The 20,630-nt window shown below is 44.4% G+C and overlaps 1 protein-coding gene across 1 annotated transcript in view; it reads right to left on the reverse strand.

Moving 5' to 3' along the window:
• Window positions 1-20,630, reverse strand: part of LOC311101079 (CSC1-like protein 2) — a 119,215-nt gene that overhangs the window by 8,219 nt on the left and 90,366 nt on the right. Inside the window, exons 16-21 of the mRNA XM_084142131.1 lie at window positions 18,322-18,428; window positions 18,032-18,118; window positions 11,954-12,019; window positions 10,030-10,192; window positions 8,109-8,214; window positions 2,232-2,399 (exon numbers count right to left, since the gene is read on the reverse strand). Of these exons, the coding sequence (XP_083998257.1) occupies window positions 2,232-2,399; window positions 8,109-8,214; window positions 10,030-10,192; window positions 11,954-12,019; window positions 18,032-18,118; window positions 18,322-18,428 (697 nt within the window). The remainder of the gene's footprint in view (window positions 1-2,231; window positions 2,400-8,108; window positions 8,215-10,029; window positions 10,193-11,953; window positions 12,020-18,031; window positions 18,119-18,321; window positions 18,429-20,630) is intronic.

Here is a 20,630-nt window from a genome sequence, read left to right on the forward strand (position 1 = left end):
ACTCGGCCACTCAGGAACATTCACTGTCTTCTTGGTGAGCAACTCCAGTGTAGTTTGGGCCTTGTGTTTTAGGTTATTTTCCTGCTGAAAGGTGAATTCATCTCCCAGAGTCTGGTGGAAAACAGACAACCAGGTTTTCCTCTAGGATTTTGCCTGTGCTTAGCTCCATTCAGTTTCTTTTTTATCCTGAAAAACTCCCCAGTCCTTAATGATTAGAAGCATACCCCTAACATGATGCAGCCACCACTACAATGCATTCGGAAAGTATTCAGACCACTGGACTTTTTCCACTTTTTGTTAAGTTACAGCCTTATTCTAAAATGGATTAAATTGTTTGTTTTTCTCATCAATCTACACACAATACCCCATAAGGACAAAGGAAACAGTTTTGACATTTTTGCACATATATATATTTTAAGTATTCAGACCCTTTACTCAGTACTTTGTTGAAGCACCTTTGGCAGCAATTACAGCCTTGAGTCTTCTTGGGTATGACGCTACAAGCTTGGCACACCTGTATTTGGGGAGTTTCTCCCATTCTTCTCTGCAGATCCTCTCAAGTTTTGTCAGGTTGGATGGGGAGCGTTGCTGCACAACCATTTTCAGGTCTCTCCAGAGATGTTCGATCGGGTTCAAGTCCGGGCTCTGGCTAGGCCACTCAAGGACATTCAGAGACTTGTCCCGAAGCCACTCCTGCGTTGTCTTGGTTGTGTGCTGAGGGTCGTTGTCCTATTGGAAGGTGAACCATCGCCCCAGTCTGAGGTCCTGAGCGCTCTGGAGCAGGTTTTCATCAAGGATCTCTGCACTTTGCTCCGTTCATCTTTCCCTCGATCCTGACTAGTCTCCCAGTCCCTGCCGCTGAAAAACATCCCCACAGCATGATTCTGCCACCACCATGCTTCACCGTAGGGACGGTGCCAGGTTTCCTCCAGGCGTGACGCTTGGCATTCAGGCCAAAGAGTTCAATCTTAGTTTCATCAGACCAGGGAATCTTGTTTCTCATGGTCAGAGTCCTTTAGGTGCCTTTTGGCAAACTCCAAGCGGGCTGTCATGTGCCTTTTACTGAGGAGTGGCTTCCGTCTGGCCACTCTACCATAAAGGCCTGATTGGTGGAGTGCTGCAGAGATGGCTGTCCTTCTGGAAGGTTCTCCCATCTCCACATCGGAACTCTGGAGCTCTGTCAGAGTGACCATCGGGTTCTTGGTCACCTCCCTGACCAAGGCCCTTCTCCCCCGATTGCTCAGTTTGGCCGGGCGGCCAGCTCTAGGAAGAGTCTTGGTGGTTACAAACTTCTTCCACTTAAGAATGATGGAGGCCACTGTGTTCTTGGGGACCTTCAATGCTGCAGAAAGTTTTTGGTACCCTTCCCCAGATCTGTGCCTCAACACAATCCTGTCTCGGAGCTCTACGGACAATTCCTTCGACTGCTTGGTTTTTGCTCTGACATGCACTGTCAACTGTGGGACCTTATATAGACAGGTGTGTGCCTTTCCAAATCATGTCCAATCAGTTGAATTTACCACAGGTGGACTCCAATCAAGTTGTAGAAATATCTCAAGGATGATCAATGGAGGCCTCCGGAGTGGGGCAGCGGTCTAAAGGTGAGGTGAGGTGAGGCGTCACTACAGACCCGGGTTCGATCAATGGAAACAGGATGCACCTGAGCTCAATTTCGAGTCTCATAGCAAAGGGTCTGAACGCTTATGTAAATAAAGTATCTGTTGTTTTTAAATGTCTAAAAACCTGGTTTTTGGTTTGTCATTATGGGGTATTGTGTATAGATTGATTTAAATGACTTTCTTTCCTCATCAATGTAACAATGTAATGTAACAAAATGTGGAAAAAGGGGAAGGGGTCTGAATACTTTCCGAATGCACTGTATGCTTGAAAATATGGAGAGTGGTACTCAGTACCATTTGTATTCAGGACAAAAAGTTAACTGGTTTGCCAAAATGTTTGCAGTATTACTTTAGTGCGTTGGTGCAAACAGAAGACGTTTCAGCTTAAAATGTTTAATCTTTAAAAATGTCAAAAAACATAATTCTACTTGGACATTATGGGGTATTGTGTGTAGGCCAGTGACAAAACCTCAATTTAATCCACTTTAAATTCAGGCTGTAACAATAAAATGTGGAAAAGGTCAAGGGGTATGAATACTTTCTGAAGACACCGTGCATAAGAGAGAAAGGCTGTTCTGACCCAGAATGGCCACTAGATGGCGACCCTCGTACCTGTGCGGACAGTGGAGAAGAACAGGAGCCAGAAGAGACAGAGGATGGGTGCTGCCACCACCTGGTTAACGGCACCAGAGTGGATTTTCTTGTCCAGCTTGGAGGGAAGGTAGGCATAGTACATGTTGTAGCGGTCTGCCAGGTGCTTCAACAGCATGTACATCAGACCTGGGGGGGGGGGGGGAGAGAGAGAGAGAGAGAGAGAGAGAGAGAGGGGGAGGGAAGGAGAGAGGTAGAGTGGGAGGGAGACGTAGGAGCAGAGAGAGAGGGAGGGAGAGAGGGAGGGAGGGAGGGAGGGAGACGTAGGAGCAGAGAGAGAGAGAGAGAGAGAGAGAGAGAGAGAGACGTAGGAGCAGAGAGAGAGAGAGAGAGACAGAGAGAGACAGAGAGAGACAGAGAGAGACAGAGAGAGAGAGAGACAGAGAGAGAGAGAGAGAGAGAGAGAGAGAGAGAGGGGGAGGGAGGAGAGAGGTAGAGTGGGAGGGAGACGTAGGAGCAGAGAGAGAGAGAGAGAGAGAGGGAGGGAGGGAGACGTAGGAGCAGAGAGAGAGAAAGAGTGAGAGAGAGAGAGAGAGAGACGTAGGAGCAGAGAGAGAGAGAGAGAGAGAGAGAGAGAGAGAGAGATAGAGAGAGAGAGACAGAGAGAGACAGAGAGAGACAGAGAGAGACAGAGAGAGAGAGAGACAGAGAGAGAGAGAGAGAGAGAGGGGGAGGGAGGGAGAGAGGTAGAGTGGGAGGGAGACGTAGGAGCAGAGAGAGAGAGAGGGAGGGAGGGAGACGTAGGAGCAGAGAGAGAGAGAGAGAGAGAGAGAGAGAGAGAGAGAGAGAGAGAGAGAGAGAGAGAGAGGAGAGAGACGTAGGAGCAGAGAGAGAGAGAGAGAGAGATAGAGAGAGACGTAGGAGCAGAGAGGGAGAGAGAGAGAGAGAGAGAGAGGGAGACGTAGGAGCAGAGAGAGAGAGAGAGAGAGAGAGAGAGAGAGAGAGAGAGAGAGGGAGACGTAGGAGCAGAGAGACAGTCAGTGGGCCTAAAAACTATCTCGTCCATAAGCCCCACTACAGGGATCCCCTCCCCTTTTCATTTTAGAAATGGAATGTGTTCATGGAATAGACATTGTTACTTTCTCATAGCTATACGGTCAGGTGATAAATAACCTACTACGGTCAGGTGATAAATAACCTACTACAGTCAGGTGATAAATAACCTACTACAGTCAGGTGATAAATAACCTACTACACAGTCAGGTGATAAATAACCTACTACAGTCAGGTGATAAATAACCTACTACAGTCAGGTGATAAATAACCTACTACACAGTCAGGTGATAAATAACCTACTACAGTCAGGTGATAAATAACCTACTACGGTCAGGTGATAAATAACCTACTACGGTCAGGTGATAAATAACCTACTACACAGTCAGGTGATAAATAACCTACTACACAGTCAGGTGATAAATAACCTACTACAGTCAGGTGATAAATAACCTACTACAGTCAGGTGATAAATAACCTACTACAGTCAGGTGATAAATAACCTACTACACAGTCAGGTGATAAATAACCTACTACAGTCAGGTGATAAATAACCTACTACAGTCAGGTGATAAATAACCTACTACAGTCAGGTGATAAATAACCTACTACACAGTCAGGTGATAAATAACCTACTACAGTCAGGTGATAAATAACCTACTACAGTCAGGTGATAAATAACCTACTACACAGTCAGGTGATAAATAACCTACTACAGTCAGGTGATAAATAACCTACTACACAGTCAGGTGATAAATAACCTACTACACAGTCAGGTGATAAATAACCTACTACAGTCAGGTGATAAATAACCTACTACACAGTCAGGTGATAAATAACCTACTACAGTCAGGTGATAAATAACCTACTACAGTCAGGTGATAAATAACCTACTACACAGTCAGGTGATAAATAACCTACTACAGTCAGGTGATAAATAACCTACTACAGTCAGGTGATAAATAACCTACTACAGTCAGGTGATAAATAACCTACTACAGTCAGGTGATAAATAACCTACTACAGTCAGGTGATAAATAACCTACTACAGTCAGGTGATAAATAACCTACTACAGTCAGGTGATAAATAACCTACTACACAGTCAGGTGATAAATAACCTACTACAGTCAGGTGATAAATAACCTACTACAGTCAGGTGATAAATAACCTACTACACAGTCAGGTGATAAATAACCTACTACAGTCAGGTGATAAATAACCTACTACAGTCAGGTGATAAATAACCTACTACAGTCAGGTGATAAATAACCTACTACACAGTCAGGTGATAAATAACCTACTACAGTCAGGTGATAAATAACCTACTACAGTCAGGTGATAAATAACCTACTACACAGTCAGGTGATAAATAACCTACTACACAGTCAGGTGATAAATAACCTACTACAGTCAGGTGATAAATAACCTACTACACAGGCAGGTGATAAATAACCTACTACAGTCAGGTGATAAATAACCTACTACAGTCAGGTGATAAATAACCTACTACAGTCAGGTGATAAATAACCTACTACACAGTCAGGTGATAAATAACCTACTACAGTCAGGTGATAAATAACCTACTACAGTCAGGTGATAAATAACCTACTACACAGTCAGGTGATAAATAACCTACTACACAGTCGGGTGATAAATAACCTACTACAGTCAGGTGATAAATAACCTACTACACAGTCAGGTGATAAATAACCTACTACAGTCAGGTGATAAATAACCTACTACAGTCAGGTGATAAATAACCTACTACAGTCAGGTGATAAATAACCTACTACAGTCAGGTGATAAATAACCTACTACAGTCAGGTGATAAATAACCTACTACAGTCAGGTGATAAATAACCTACTACAGTCAGGTGATAAATAACCTACTACAGTTAGGTGATAAATAACCTACTACAGTCAGGTGATAAATAACCTACTACAGTCAGGTGATAAATAACCTACTACACAGTCAGGTGATAAATAACCTACTACACGGTCAGGTGATAAATAACCTACTACACAGTCAGGTGATAAATAACCTACTACAGTCAGGTGATAAATAACCTACTACACAGTCATGTGATAAATAACCTACTACAGTCAGGTGATAAATAACCTACTACACAGTCAGGTGATAAATAACCTACTACGGTCAGGTGATAAATAACCTACTACACAGTCAGGTGATAAATAACCTACTACACAGTCAGGTGATAAATAACCTACTACAGTCAGGTGATAAATAACCTACTACACAGTCAGGTGATAAATAACCTACTACAGTCAGGTGATAAATAACCTACTACAGTCAGGTGATAAATAACCTACTACAGTCAGGTGATAAATAACCTACTACAGTCAGGTGATAAATAACCTACTACAGTCAGGTGATAAATAACCTACTACACAGTCAGGTGATAAATAACCTACTACAGTCAGGTGATAAATAACCTACTACAGTCAGGTGATAAATAACCTACTACACAGTCAGGTGATAAATAACCTACTACACAGTCAGGTGATAAATAACCTACTACACAGTCAGGTGATAAATAACCTACTACAGTCAGGTGATAAATAACCTACTACACAGTCAGGTGATAAATAACCTACTACACAGTCAGGTGATAAATAACCCACTACACAGTCAGGTGATAAATAACCTACTACACAGTCAGGTGATAAATAACCTACTACAGTCAGGTGATAAATAACCTACTACAGTCAGGTGATAAATAACCTACTACAGTCAGGTGATAAATAACCTACTACACAGTCAGGTGATAAATAACCTACTACAGTCAGGTGATAAATAACCTACTACACAGTCAGGTGATAAATAACCTACTACGGTCAGGTGATAAATAACCTACTACACAGTCAGGTGATAAATAACCTACTACAGTCAGGTGATAAATAACCTACTACACAGTCAGGTGATAAATAACCTACTACACAGTCAGGTGATAAATAACCTACTACACAGTCAGGTGATAAATAACCTACTACAGTCAGGTGATAAATAACCTACTACAGTCAGGTGATAAATAACCTACTACACAGTCAGGTGATAAATAACCTACTACACAGTCAGGTGATAAATAACCTACTACAGTCAGGTGATAAATAACCTACTACACAGTCAGGTGATAAATAACCTACTACAGTCAGGTGATAAATAACCTACTACACAGTCAGGTGATAAATAACCTACTACACAGTCAGGTGATAAATAACCTACTACACAGTCAGGTGATAAATAACCTACTACACAGTCAGGTGATAAATAACCTACTACAGTCAGGTGATAAATAACCTACTACAGTCAGGTGATAAATAACCTACTACACAGTCAGGTGATAAATAACCTACTACAGTCAGGTGATAAATAACCTACTACAGTCAGGTGATAAATAACCTACTACAGTCAGGTGATAAATAACCTACTACAGTCAGGTGATAAATAACCTACTACAGTCAGGTGATAACTAACATACTACACAGTCAGGTGATAAATAACCTACTACAGTCAGGTGATAAATAACCTACTACAGTCAGGTGATAAATAACCTACTACAGTCAGGTGATAAACAACCTACTACACAGTCAGGTGATAAATAACCTACTACAGTCAGGTGATAAATAACCTACTACAGTCAGGTGATAAATAACCTACTACAGTCAGGTGATAAATAACCTACTACACAGTCAGGTGATAAATAACCTACTACAGTCAGGTGATAAATAACCTACTACACAGTCAGGCGATAAATAACCTACTACAGTCAGGTGATAAATAACCTACTACAGTCAGGCGATAAATAACCTACTACACAGTCAGGTGATAAATAACCTACTACAGTCAGGTGATAAATAACTTACTACACAGTCAGGTGATAAATAACCTACTACAGTCAGGTGATAAATAACCTACTACAGTCAGGTGATAAATAACCTACTACAGTCAGGTGATAAATAACCTACTACACAGTCAGGCGATAAATAACCTACTACAGTCAGGTGATAAATAACCTACTACACAGTCAGGTGATAAATAACCTACTACACAGTCAGGTGATAAATAACCTACTACAGTCAGGTGATAAATAACCTACTACAGTCAGGTGATAAATAACCTACTACAGTCAGGTGATAAATAACCTACTACACAGTCAGGTGATAAATAACCTACTACAGTCAGGTGATAAATAACCTACTACAGTCAGGTGATAAATAACCTACTACAGTCAGGTGATAAATAACCTACTACAGTCAGGTGATAAATAACCTACTACAGTCAGGTGATAAATAACCTACTACAGTCAGGTGATAAATAACCTACTACAGTCAGGTGATAAATAACCTACTACAGTCAGGTGATAAATAACCTACTACAGTCAGGTGATAAATAACCTACTACACAGTCAGGTGATAAATAACCTACTACACAGTCAGGTGATAAATAACCTACTACAGTCAGGTGATAAATAACCTACTACAGTCAGGTGATAAATAACCTACTACACAGTCAGGTGATAAATAACCTACTACACAGTCAGGTGATAAATAACCTACTACAGTCAGGTGATAAATAACCTACTACAGTCAGGTGATAAATAACCTACTACAGTCAGGTGATAAATAACCTACTACACAGTCAGGTGATAAATAACCTACTACACAGTCAGGTGATAAATAACCTACTACAGTCAGGTGATAAATAACCTACTACAGTCAGGTGATAAATAACCTACTACAGTCAGGTGATAAATAACCTACTACAGTCAGGTGATAAATAACCTACTACAGTCAGGTGACAGTGACAGTGGAGCTCAGCTCACCGAAGGGGACAATGATTGGACAGGTGATGCTGTAGGTCATGACCACAGTGAAGACACACATCATCCAGGCGTAGGCTGCTCCGAACTGGAACTCATAGGCCTGGTGCTGCAGATCATAGAAATAGAGTTATAGAACTGGAACTCATAGGCCTGTTGCTGCAGAGCATATAAATAGAGTTATAGAACTGGAACTCATAGGCCTGGTGCTGCAGAGCATAGAAATAGGGTTATAGAACTGGAACTCAGAGGCCTGGTGCTGCAGAGCATAGAAATAGAGTTATAGAACTGGAACTCATAGGCCTGGTGCTGCAGAGCATAGAAATAGAGTTATAGAACTGGAACTCATAGGCCTGTTGCTGCAGAGCATAGAAATAGAGTTATAGAACTGGAACTCATAGGCCTGGTGCTGCAGAGCATAGAAATAGAGTTATAGAACTGGAACTCATAGGCCTGGTGCTGCAGAGCATAGAAATAGAGTTATAGAACTGGAACTCATAGGCCTGTTGCTGCAGAGCATAGAAATAGAGTTATAGAACTGGAACTCATAGGCCTGGTGCTGCAGAGCATAGAAATAGAGTTATAGAACTGGAACTCATAGGCCTGGTGCTGCAGAGCATAGAAATAGAGTTATAGAACTGGAACTCATAGGCCTGGTGCTGCAGAGCATAGAAATAGAGTTATAGAACTGGAACTCATAGGCCTGGTGCTGCAGAGCATAGAAATAGAGTTATAGAACTGGAACTCATAGGCCTGGTGCTGCAGAGCATAGAAATAGAGTTATAGAACTGGAACTCATAGGCCTGGTGCTGCAGAGCATAGAAATAGGGTTATAGAACTGGAACTCATAGGCCTGGTGCTGCAGAGCATAGAAATAGAGTTATAGAACTGGAACTCATAGGCCTGGTGCTGCAGAGCATAGAAATAGAGTTATAGAACTGGAACTCATAGGCCTGGTGCTGCAGAGCATAGAAATAGAGTTATAGAACTGGAACTCATAGGCCTGGTGCTGCAGAGCATAGAAATAGAGTTATAGAACTGGAACTCATAGGCCTGGTGCTACAGAGCATAGAAATAGAGTTATAGAACTGGAACTCATAGGCCTGGTGCTACAGAGCATAGAAATAGAGTTATAGAACTGGAACTCATAGGCCTGGTGCTGCAGAGCATAGAAATAGAGTTATAGAACTGGAACTCATAGGCCTGGTGCTGCAGAGATACACATATTAACAGGAGGATATTATCGTATGTCCTTAGGGAAGCTTAAGTTCAACAAAAGCATAGCTTGTCAGGGTTGGGGTTCATTCTATTTCAACACAGTCAATTCAGGAAGTACATTTCAATTCCAACTTACATTTTCCTCATTGCTTTCCTTATTGGAATTTCAGTTTACTTCCTGAATTGACTGGTTTGAAATGGAATTGACTTCGACCCAGTAGCATATAACCAGAGAGGAAGAGGAGAGGGCTCGACTCCGCCTCAAAATCTGTCCACACGAAAATACAACGTTAACCAGTGGAGGTGGGGATTTTATGTACGAGGTCAGTGAGTGTCGAATTTGGTCAACATAACATTTGCAACGTGATGTTTATTTGATCGAAGATACGTTTTGTGATGTTTAGGTTATTACGAATGTACTGATATAAGTGGAGGAATGTGGCATTCTGGCAACTTTGACAAAAAACAATGTTATGTTGATGTGTTGTTCACACGCGTATCTGGCTTCTCATTGGTTAAAATGTTCCCGCCTGATCCCACCTGCCTTTGTGGACATATATTCCCATTGTTAGAGCGGTCAGTTGACTATCTTGTCAGTCCATAGATCATCTTTGATATAACTATTTGCATCCTAGTAGTGATGTAGTTTATGGGATTGGATAACTGAGGTCTTCCTGACCACCAGGTGGAGCTCCGCTACACTCACCCTCTTGACGTTGCGTCTCTCGGCAACAGAGCGGGCCAGACACAGCCGGGTCATGTACATGAGCAGACCAGGGATCCTCAGCAGATCCATGGCGTTACCGATGAACGCCGACGCGATGACATAGTTCACAAAGAACGCCCCGTTGTCAGGCAGGAACACACACCTGAGGGAAGACAGGAAACGACATCACGACAATAACATACCTTTTTCAGACTAATCGTGCCAACCAGAACCATAGTACGCTGGATTGGATATGTTCTGTTCTCTTCACATGATCTTTTCCAGCATGGTTGCTGAAACGATGTGGGATGCGTAACCAGGCCAGCCCAGTACGGTTCGGGTCGGCACAATAGTGTGAAACGGGGTATTAGAGACTACCTCCCTCCTAAAGGACGAAACCAAACCCAAAGGACAGCCAGGTCCATAAGGACACAATATGATGAGAGAACATGGTTGCTGTTCTAATTGTTACCTGAAAGCAGGGTTAAAATAAGAACCACTACGTTAGATTATGAGGTGGGGCGAAGACAGGAAATGACATCACAACAAGAATATTACTCTCACTGAATCTCAGACCCTATTCACTGTGGATCTGAGAAGATTGAATAGGAATAGAAGTTGTTGCCATAGTGCCAATATAACCCTCTCTACCAGACTCTAACCTGGACCTAGGAGCCAGTTCCACTGTTTGTTTTAATTCTACCCCTCTAATCAGGGAATGACTGAATACCCCAGGCATTGGGGGGTAGGGGATAGGCTGCTAAGGGGTTCAGCTCTTCCTAAAATACTATCCTAAACAATGAACAGCTAGTTCCATAAGAGACATCAGAGAATATGGAAGCTGTTCTGACTGGAGATAATTGAAAGATAGATAACTGTTACAAGCATCACTAAGATAAGACTGACAACTTTACATTATGAGCCAGAACGTGGCCAGCAGAGACCACAGTGCACAAGGTAGAGGTTCAAAGGTTGAGAGCAGACAGAGAGAAAGAGAGAGACAGAGACAGAGAGAGAGAGACAGAGAGAGAGAGACAGAGAGAGACAGAGAGAGAGAGACAGCGAGAGAGAGAGAGACAGAGAGAGAGAGAGAGAGAGAGACAGAGACAGAGAGAGAGGAGACAGAGAGAGAGAGAGAGAGAGACAGCGAGAGAGAGAGACAGAGAGAGAAAGAGACAGCGAGAGAAAGAGACAGCGAGAGAGAGAGACAGCGAGAGAGAGAGAGACAGCGAGAGAGAGAGAGAGAGAGAGAGAGAGAGAGAGAGAGAGAGAGAGACAGCGAGACAGCGAGACAGCGAGAGAGAGAGAGACAGCGAGAGAGAGACAGCGAGAGAGAGACAGAGAGAGAGGAGACAGAGAGAGAGAGAGAGAGAGAGAGAGACAGCGAGAGAGAGAGACAGAGAGAGAGAGACAGCGAGAGAGAGAGAGAGAGAGAGACAGCGAGACAGCGAGAGAGAGAGAGAGAGAGAGAGAGAGAGAGAGAGAGACAGAGACAGAGATAGAGAGACAGAGATAGAGAGACAGAGAGAGAGACAGAGATAGAGAGACAGAGAGAGAGAGACAGAGAGAGAGAGAGTCCACCAGACTCAAACCACAAAGGTTGAGTTACTGCTGCTGAGGAGCATTGTAAGGGCATACCTATGCAATGTTCAACAATTACATAAAGATGTCCATGTTGAAAATATCATACAGAGACTGACAGGCAGGTCTCATTCATCCAAAGGAATGTCTTGTGAGTGACTGTGTTCAAATCAAATGTATTTTATAAAGCCCTTTTTACATTGTCAAAGTGCTTTACTAAAAGTCAGCCTAAAACCCCAAACAGTAAGCAATGCAGATGTAGAAGCACGGTGGCTAGGAAAAACTCCCTAGACGAAGGAACCTAGGAAGAAACTTAAGAGAGGAACTAGGAACTGCTACTTACTCAAACCTCACAGCAGCATCATCCAGGAAGCGCTTGTCAAACAGCCATCGGAAGAAAACGTCCAGACTGGAATGAAGAAGGAAACAGTTGAGTTCTCAGAGTGATAGAAGAGGTGGTTGATGATTGGATTAGAGACTCCATGACTGAGAATGGGATCATAAAAGGGACAGTTTCCTGCACCCAGATTAAGGCTAGTGCCGGACTCCATTGAGACCAACTCAAAAGGTTGGGAGTTCGATCCCCGGCAGAGTCATACCAAAGTCTCAAAAAATGGGACGCGTCCCCTGCGATAGCCCAGTGTCCTATAGGCTGTTCTGACTTCTTACTGTGGTCCTCTGTAGCTCAGCTGGTAGAGCACGGCGCTTGTAACGCCAAGGTAGTGGGTTCGATCCCCGGGACCACCCATACACAAAAATGTATGCACGCATGACTGTAAGTCGCTTTGGATAAAAGCGTCTGCTAAATGGCATATTATTATTATTATTACTGGACTCCATAGAAAGTACATTCTAGTCCGGGAAACTGTATTACTAGCCCTGTAGTGAATGAACAGTATACAGTAGGTAAAAGTGTTGACTGGCTAAGTGGTCCTCTGTAGAGCATGGCGATGCAACGCCAGGATCGTGGGTTTGAATAAGCAATAAGGCACCTACGGAGTTTGTGGTATATTGCCAATATACCACGGCTAAGGGCTGTATCCAGGCACTCCGTGTTGCGTCGTGATAAGAACAGCCCTTAGCCGTGGTATAATGGCCATATGCCACACCCCCTAGGGTCTTATTGCTGAATTATGCCACACCCCCTAGGGCCTTATTGCTGAATTATGCCACACCCCCTAGGGCCTTATTGCTGAATTATGCCACACCCCCTCGGGTCTTATTGCTGAATTATGCCACACCCCCTCGGGTCTTATTGCTGAATTATACCACATACAAGTTAAAGTATTGGATTCTTCACAGTACAAGCTTTTGTACTTAGACCATTTACATTTTAGTGATTTAGCAGACGCTCTTATCCAGAGCGACTTACAGGAGCAATTAGGGTTAAGTGCCTTGCTCAAGGGCACATCGACAGATTTTTCACCTAGTCGGCTCGGGGGATTAGAACCAGCGACCTTTCGGTTACTGGCACAACGCTCTTACCCACTAAGCTACCTGCCGCCATCAGACCATCAGGAAGACTGTTATGCTTGATTGAGCTGTTTTGTCTTGTAGTAATGTGCTGCCTGCCTTTATTTTATTCAACCTTTTTATTTAGCAAAACATGCCATTGAGAAAAAAATATTTTTCATAAAATATTTTTGGGGTCATTAGGTACCAAAACACCAGGTGGTGTGTTGGACACAGTCATATACCATGCTGTGAAAAAGTATTTGCCGCCTTTCTGATGATCCATTTTGCATATTGTTTTATACTGAATGTTATCAGATCTTCAACCAAAACCTACTAATAGACAAAGGGAACCTGAGTTTACAAATAACCAAAAACAAGTTACACTTTAAACAACTGATATTCCAGAGCGAAGCGAAAAAACAGGAACCCATTTAAGCCAATATGGCATAAACTGGCAAAACATTTCCCTGATCTCTTTTAACAAGACAAATCAAGCAGGCTCCTGGATAACACACCAATAATCAACATGTAGCCATGAACTATTTACATACATTGACTGTCACATTAGGTGGCTTGAAGGGCAAGGTATTTACATTTACATTTAAGTCATTTAGCAGACGCTCTTATCCAGAGCGACTTAGGGTTAAAGTGCCTTGCTTAAGGGCACAGACAGATTTGTCACCTAGTCGGCTCGGGGATTAGAACCAGCGACCTTTCGGTTACTGGCACAACGCTCTTAACCACTAAGCTACCTGCCGCCAGGTATGAAGTGGCACAACCTGCTCTGTGTTCTACTACTCTCCCTGACATCCTAGTCATCCACCTACTACTCTCCCTGACATCCCTAGTCATCCACCTACTACTCCCCCTGACATCCCTAGTCATCCACCTACTACTCTCCCTGACATCCCTAGTCATCCACCTACTACTCTCCCTGACATCCCTAGTCATCCACCTCCTACTCTCCCTGACATCCACCTACTACTCTCCCTGACATCCCCTAGTCATCCACCTACTACTCTCCCTGACATCCCCTAGTCATCCACCTACTACTCTCCCTGACATCCCCTAGTCATCCACCTACTACTCTCCCTGATATCCCCTAGTCATCCACCTCCTACTCTCCCTGACATCCCCTAGTCATCCACCTACTACTCTCCCTGACATCCCCTAGTCATCCACCTCCTACTCTCCCTGACATCCCCTAGTCATCCACCTACTACTCTCCCTGACATCCTAGTCATCCACCTACTACTCTCCCTGACATCCCCTAGTCATCCACCTACTACTCTCCCTGACATCCCCTAGTCATCCACCTACTACTCTCCCTGACATCCTAGTCATCCACCTACTACTCTCCCTGACATCCCCTAGTCATCCACCTACTACTCTCCCTGACATCCTAGTCATCCACCTCGGAGGAAACGACTTGGGATACACCAAAAGGGAGGGCACTGGTGCGGTAGATGCGCAGACTTAGACGTGGTCATCCAAATGTTTCCCGGGACAACGTTGGTCTTCTTCTCTGATATTGTGTAGCGGAGGAGCTGGATGTTTCCTGTGGGACAAAAAAATTAAACCAGTGCATAGAGGGCCTGGTGCTCCATCAATCAGCTGGTGTTCGGATTTCAGGGAATGTACCGTAGGGTTGTACCGTAGGGGTGGAGTGCATGAGCAATGACGTTTTCGTTGAGAGTTGATCACTCCAGTCCACCCGTGCATCAATCTAAGTAAACTAATTTTTAAAAATGTCAGTTTAAGCTATAGATATCCATTTTTTGCATGTGCTGCATCTCAATCCACAGGATCCGCATATGTCAGCCTTCAGCATCTGCGGTGGAAGGTGGCCAAGCTGCAGCGGTGTTTGTCAGACCATGAGACACCCTGAAAAACGGTCTTCTCACGAAAACATCTGTAGCGCCCGAACGGTTTGGCCTACAAACTATTATGATCCCTCTATGGAAATGGGAGACTCTCACGACTCGTCTGAAGGTAACCCATACACACTAATGGAAGTATGGAGGTAGTTTTGTGCCAAAACAAATATGGGGTTACTACATGATTCCATATGTGTTATTTCATAGTTTTGATGTCTTCACTATTATTCTACAATGTAGAAAATAGTAAAAATAAAGAAATACCCTGGAATGAGTAGGTGTGTCCAAACTTTTGACTGGTACTGAAGATCTGATAACATATATATATATATATTATGATTATTCCTTATACAGTGGGGCAAAAAAGTATTTAGTCAGCCACCAATTGTGCAAATTCTCCCACTTAAAAAGATGAGATAGGCCTGTAATTTTCATCATAGGTACACGTCAACTATGACAGACAAAATGAGAAAAAAAATTGCAGAAAATCACATTGTAGGATTTTTTATGAATTTATTTGCAAATTATGGTGGAAAATAAGTATTTGGTCAATAACAAAAGTTTCTCAATAGTTTGTTATATACCCTTTGTTGGCAATTATACAGGTCAAACGTTTTCTGTAAGTCTTCACAAGGTTTTCACACACTGTTGCTGGTATTTTGGCCCATTCCTCCATGCAGATCTCCTCTAGAGCAGTGATGTTTTGGGGCTGTCGCTGGGCAACACAGACTTTCAACTCCCTCCAAAGATTTTCTATGGGGTTGAGATCTGGAGACTGGCTAGGCCACTCCAGGACTTTGAAATGCTTCTTACGAAGCCACTCCTTCGTTGCCCGGGCGGTGTGTTTGGGATCATTGTCATGCTGAAAGACCCAGCCACATTTCATCTTCAATGCCCTTGCTGATGGAAGGAGGTTTTCACTCAAAATCTCACGATACATGGCCCCATTCATTCTTTCCTTTACACGGATCAGTCGTCCTGGTCCCTTTGCAGAAAAACAGCCCCAAAGCATGATGTTTCCACCCCCATGCTTCACAGTAGGTATGGTGTTCTTTGGATGCAACTCAGCATTCTTTGTCCTCCAAACACGACGAGTTGAGTTTTTACCAAAAAGTTCTATTTTGGTTTCATCTGACCATATGACATTCTCCCAATCCTTTTCTGGATCATCCAAATGCACTCTAGCAAACTTCAGACGGGCCTGGACATGTACTGGCTTAAGCAGAGGGACACATCTGGCACTGCAGGATTTGAGTCCCTGGCGGCGTAGTGTGTTACTGATGGTAGGCTTTGTTACTTTGGTCCCAGCTCTCTGCAGGTCATTCACTAGGTCCCTCCGTGTGGTTCTGGGATTTTTGCTCACCGTTCTTGTGATCATTTTGACCCCACGGGGTGAGATCTTGCGTGGAGCCCCAGATCGAGGGAGATTATTAGTGGTCTTGTATGTCTTCCATTTCCTAATAATTGCTCCCACAGTTGATTTCTTCAAACCAAGCTGCTTACCTATTGCAGATTCAGTCTTCCCAGCCTGGTGCAGGTCTACAATTTTGTTTCTGGTGTCCTTTGACAGCTCTTTGGTCTTGGCCATAGTGGAGTTTGGAGGGTGACTGTTTGAGGTTGTGGACAGGTGTCTTTTATACTGATAACAAGTTCAAACAGGTGCCATTAATACAGGTAACGAGTGGAGGACAGAGGAGCCTCTTAAAGAAGAAGTTACAGGTCTGTGAGAGCCAGAAATCTTGCTTGTTTGTAGGTGACCAAATACTTATTTTCCACCATAATTTGCAAATAAATTCATTAAAAATCCTACAATGTGATTTTCTGGAGAAAAAAAATCTCAATTTGTCTATCATAGTTGACGTGTACCTATGATGAAAATTACAGGCCTCTCTCATCTTTTTAAGTGGGAGAACTTGCACAATTGGTGGCTGACTAAATACTTTTTTTCCCCACTGTATAGTGCACTATATATATATATATATATATATATATATATATATATATATATATATATATATATATATATATATATATATATATATATATTATTATCAGATCATCAGTACCAGTCAAAAGTTTGGACACACCTACTCATTCCAGGGTTTTTCTTTATTTTTTACTATTTTCTACAATGTAGAATAATAGTGAAGACATCAAAACTATGAAATAACACATATGGAATCATGTATTAACCCAAAAAGTGTTAAACAAATCAAAATATATTTTAGATTTTAGATTCTTCAAAGTAGCCATCCTTTGCCTTGATGACAGCTTTGCACACTCTTGGTACACAGCAGGCAGGAGGCAGGGGCGACACTGGTAGCCATCTAGCTAGAACACCGGTAGACTGGGGAAGGGGGGGGGGGGGGGGGGGGGGGGGGGGGGTGTTTATGCAGGAACCAATGGGATGCTCGAGGGGGTGTAGATGCAGAAATCGCAAGACACACAGTAGGTTTTATAACTCTGAAAATTCAGTTGAAAAGATGTTAGCATTGTCAGTAATGCTACAAAAAAGGTAGCACATTGTTGGTTCTTAATGGACGGAAATGTGCATGTGCTAGCAATAAATTATACATTTAATAAAAACTGTTGCACCTACAAACTTATTCAGTTCAAATGGATCTAAATCTAATGGTCACATTATGGACTCTGTAGCCTCGTTTTAATACGACGTCTAGAATTTGAGCTAGGTTTGGGCAAAAACTTGTCTGATGACTCTAATGCTAACGACCCTGTCCAAAATCCGGTATAGTTGTTCTCTGTAAGGGCCGGACAGATCATGACGAGAGGCTGAGAGCGTGTTGTGTACCTCCTATCAAGTTGATTTCATCAACAATAATGAAGACATGTAGTGCCTGTGGGTACTATTTAATGAAGCTGCCAGTTGAGGACCTGTGCTATATATTATTATTATTAATGAAGACATGTAGTACCTGCGGGTACTATTTAATGAAGCTGCCAGTTGAGGACCTGTGCTATATATTATTATTATTAATGAAGACATGTAGTACCTGCGGGTACTATTTAATGAAGCTGCCAGTTGAGGACCTGTGCTATATATTATCATTATTAATGAAGACATGTAGTACCTGCTGAGTCCTAGAGAGGGCAGTAGTAAGACCATGAAGATCAGAAAGGTGTAGCATTTATGCATGGTGGTCCTGTTCTCTCCAGACCTATTAGAATACATGGAAAGTCAAACGATCAACATTACATTGAGAAATACAGAATACAAGAGCTCTCTGTATGGCTCTACCAGGTTAGCCAGGTCCCAGATCTGTTTGTGCTGTTTTGCCAACTGACACACAGACCTGGGACCAGACGTGTTAGATACACAGTCAGAAAGATCAACATTAATGTGTGTGTGTGTGAGTGGTACCGTGTCCAGTGGGCCTCAAAGAAGGCAGAGTAGTATACGATGGTGGGTAGGAGGGCAGAGAAGGCCCACAGCAGCAGGGTGGGGAAGAACTGAGTCACGATGGGGTTCTGGAGGAGGAGAGGAAGAGGAGGAGGGGAGGAGAGGAAGAGGAGGAGGAGAGGAGGGGAAGAGGAGGGGAAGAGATGGAAGAGAGGGAGGAGAGGAGGAGGAGGAGAGGAAGAGTAAGAGGAGGAGGAGAGGAAGAGAAAGAGGAGGAGAGGAGGAGGAGGAGACGAGAGCAGGAGGAGAGGAAGAGAGGAGGAGAGGAAGAGGAGAGGAAGAGAAAGAGGAGGAGAGGAGGAGGAGAACAGGAGGAGAGGAAGAGGAGAGGAAGAGGAGGAGGAGAGCAGGAGGAGGAGGAGAGGAGAGCAGGAGGAGAGGAAGAGGAGGAGGAGGAGGAGAGGAAGAGGAAGGGGAGGAGAGGAGGAGGAAAGGAAGAGGAGGAGAGGAGGATGAGGAGGAGAGGAAGAGGTGGAGGAGGAGGAAAGGATGAGGAGGAGAGGAAGAGGTGGAGGAGGAGGAGAGGAAGAGGAGGAGAGGAAGAGGAGAGGAAGAGGAGGAAGAGGAGAGGAAGAGGAGGAGGAGGAGAGGAAGAGGAGGAGGGGGTGGAGGGAAAATTGCAGATAAAGGTTACCCAGTTAAGGTTAGGAATAGTACACAGATGAATGCCCTTTTCACACTACTGTGTCAACCAAACCGTACTCTGCTGGCTCTGATATTTCCAGCACAGTTACAGCAGTTCTGGTGGGTGTGTAACCAGGCCAGACAGTACCCAGGCCAGACAGTAACCAGGCCAGACAGTAACCAGGCCAGACAGTAACCAGGCCAGACAGTACCCAGGCCAGACAGTACCCAGGCCAGACAGTACCCAGGCCAGACAGTACCCAGGCCAGACAGTAACCAGGCCAGACAGTAACCAGGCCAGACAGTAACCAGGCCAGACAGTAACCAGGCCAGACAGTACCCAGGCCAGACAGTACCCAGGCCAGACAGTAACCAGGCCAGACAGTAACCAGGCCAGACAGTAACCAGGCCAGACAGTACCCAGGCCAGACAGTAACCAGGCCAGACAGTAACCAGGCCAGACAGTAACCAGGCCAGACAGTACCCAGGCCAGACAGTACCCAGGCCAGACAGTAACCAGGCCAGACAGTAACCAGGCCAGACAGTAACCAGGCCAGACAGTAACCAGGCCAGACAGTACCCAGGCCAGACAGTACCCAGGCCAGACAGTACCAGGCCAGACAGTAACCAGGCCAGACAGTAACCAGGCCAGACAGTAACCAGGCCAGACAGTAACCAGGCCAGACAGTACCCAGGCCAGACAGTAACCAGGCCAGACAGTAACCAGGCCAGACAGTAACCAGGCCAGACAGTAACCAGGCCAGCCAGTAACCAGGCCAGACAGTACCCAGGCCAGACAGTACCCAGGCCAGACAGTACCCAGGCCAGACAGTAACCAGGCCAGCCAGTAACCAGGCCAGACAGTACCCAGGCCAGACAGTACCCAGGCCAGACAGTAACCAGGCCAGACAGTAACCAGGCCAGACAGTAACCAGGCCAGACAGTAACCAGGCCAGACAGTAACCAGGCCAGACAGTAACCAGGCCAGACAGTAACCAGGCCAGACAGTACCCAGGCCAGACAGTACCCAGGCCAGACAGTACCCAGGCCAGACAGTAACCAGGCCAGACAGTAACCAGGCCAGACAGTAACCAGGCCAGACAGTAACCAGGCCAGACAGTAACCAGGCCAGACAGTAACCAGGCCAGACAGTACCCAGGCCAGACAGTACCCAGGCCAGACAGTAACCAGGCCAGACAGTAACCAGGCCAGACAGTAACCAGGCCAGACAGTAACCAGGCCAGACAGTAACCAGGCCAGACAGTAACCAGGCCAGACAGTAACCAGGCCAGACAGTACCCAGGCCAGACAGTACCCAGGCCAGACAGTACCCAGGCCAGACAGTAACCAGGCCAGACAGTAACCAGGCCAGACAGTAACCAGGCCAGACAGTACCCAGGCCAGACAGTACCCAGGCCAGACAGTAACCAGGCCAGACAGTACCCAGGCCAGACAGTAACCAGGCCAGACAGTACCCAGGCCAGACAGTAACCAGGCCAGACAGTACCCAGGCCTGTGCAGCACAGCTTGGCTTGAAAAGGGTTAAACTGAATCTGCGTCCCAAATGGCACTATTTCCTTATATAGTATATATATATATAAAGTAGCGCACTATATAGTGAATAGGGTGCCATTCTCTGGTCTAAA

This window comes from Coregonus lavaretus (assembly GCF_964263955.1).
Source record: "Coregonus lavaretus genome assembly, chromosome: 25".
NCBI lineage: Eukaryota > Metazoa > Chordata > Actinopteri > Salmoniformes > Salmonidae > Coregonus > Coregonus lavaretus.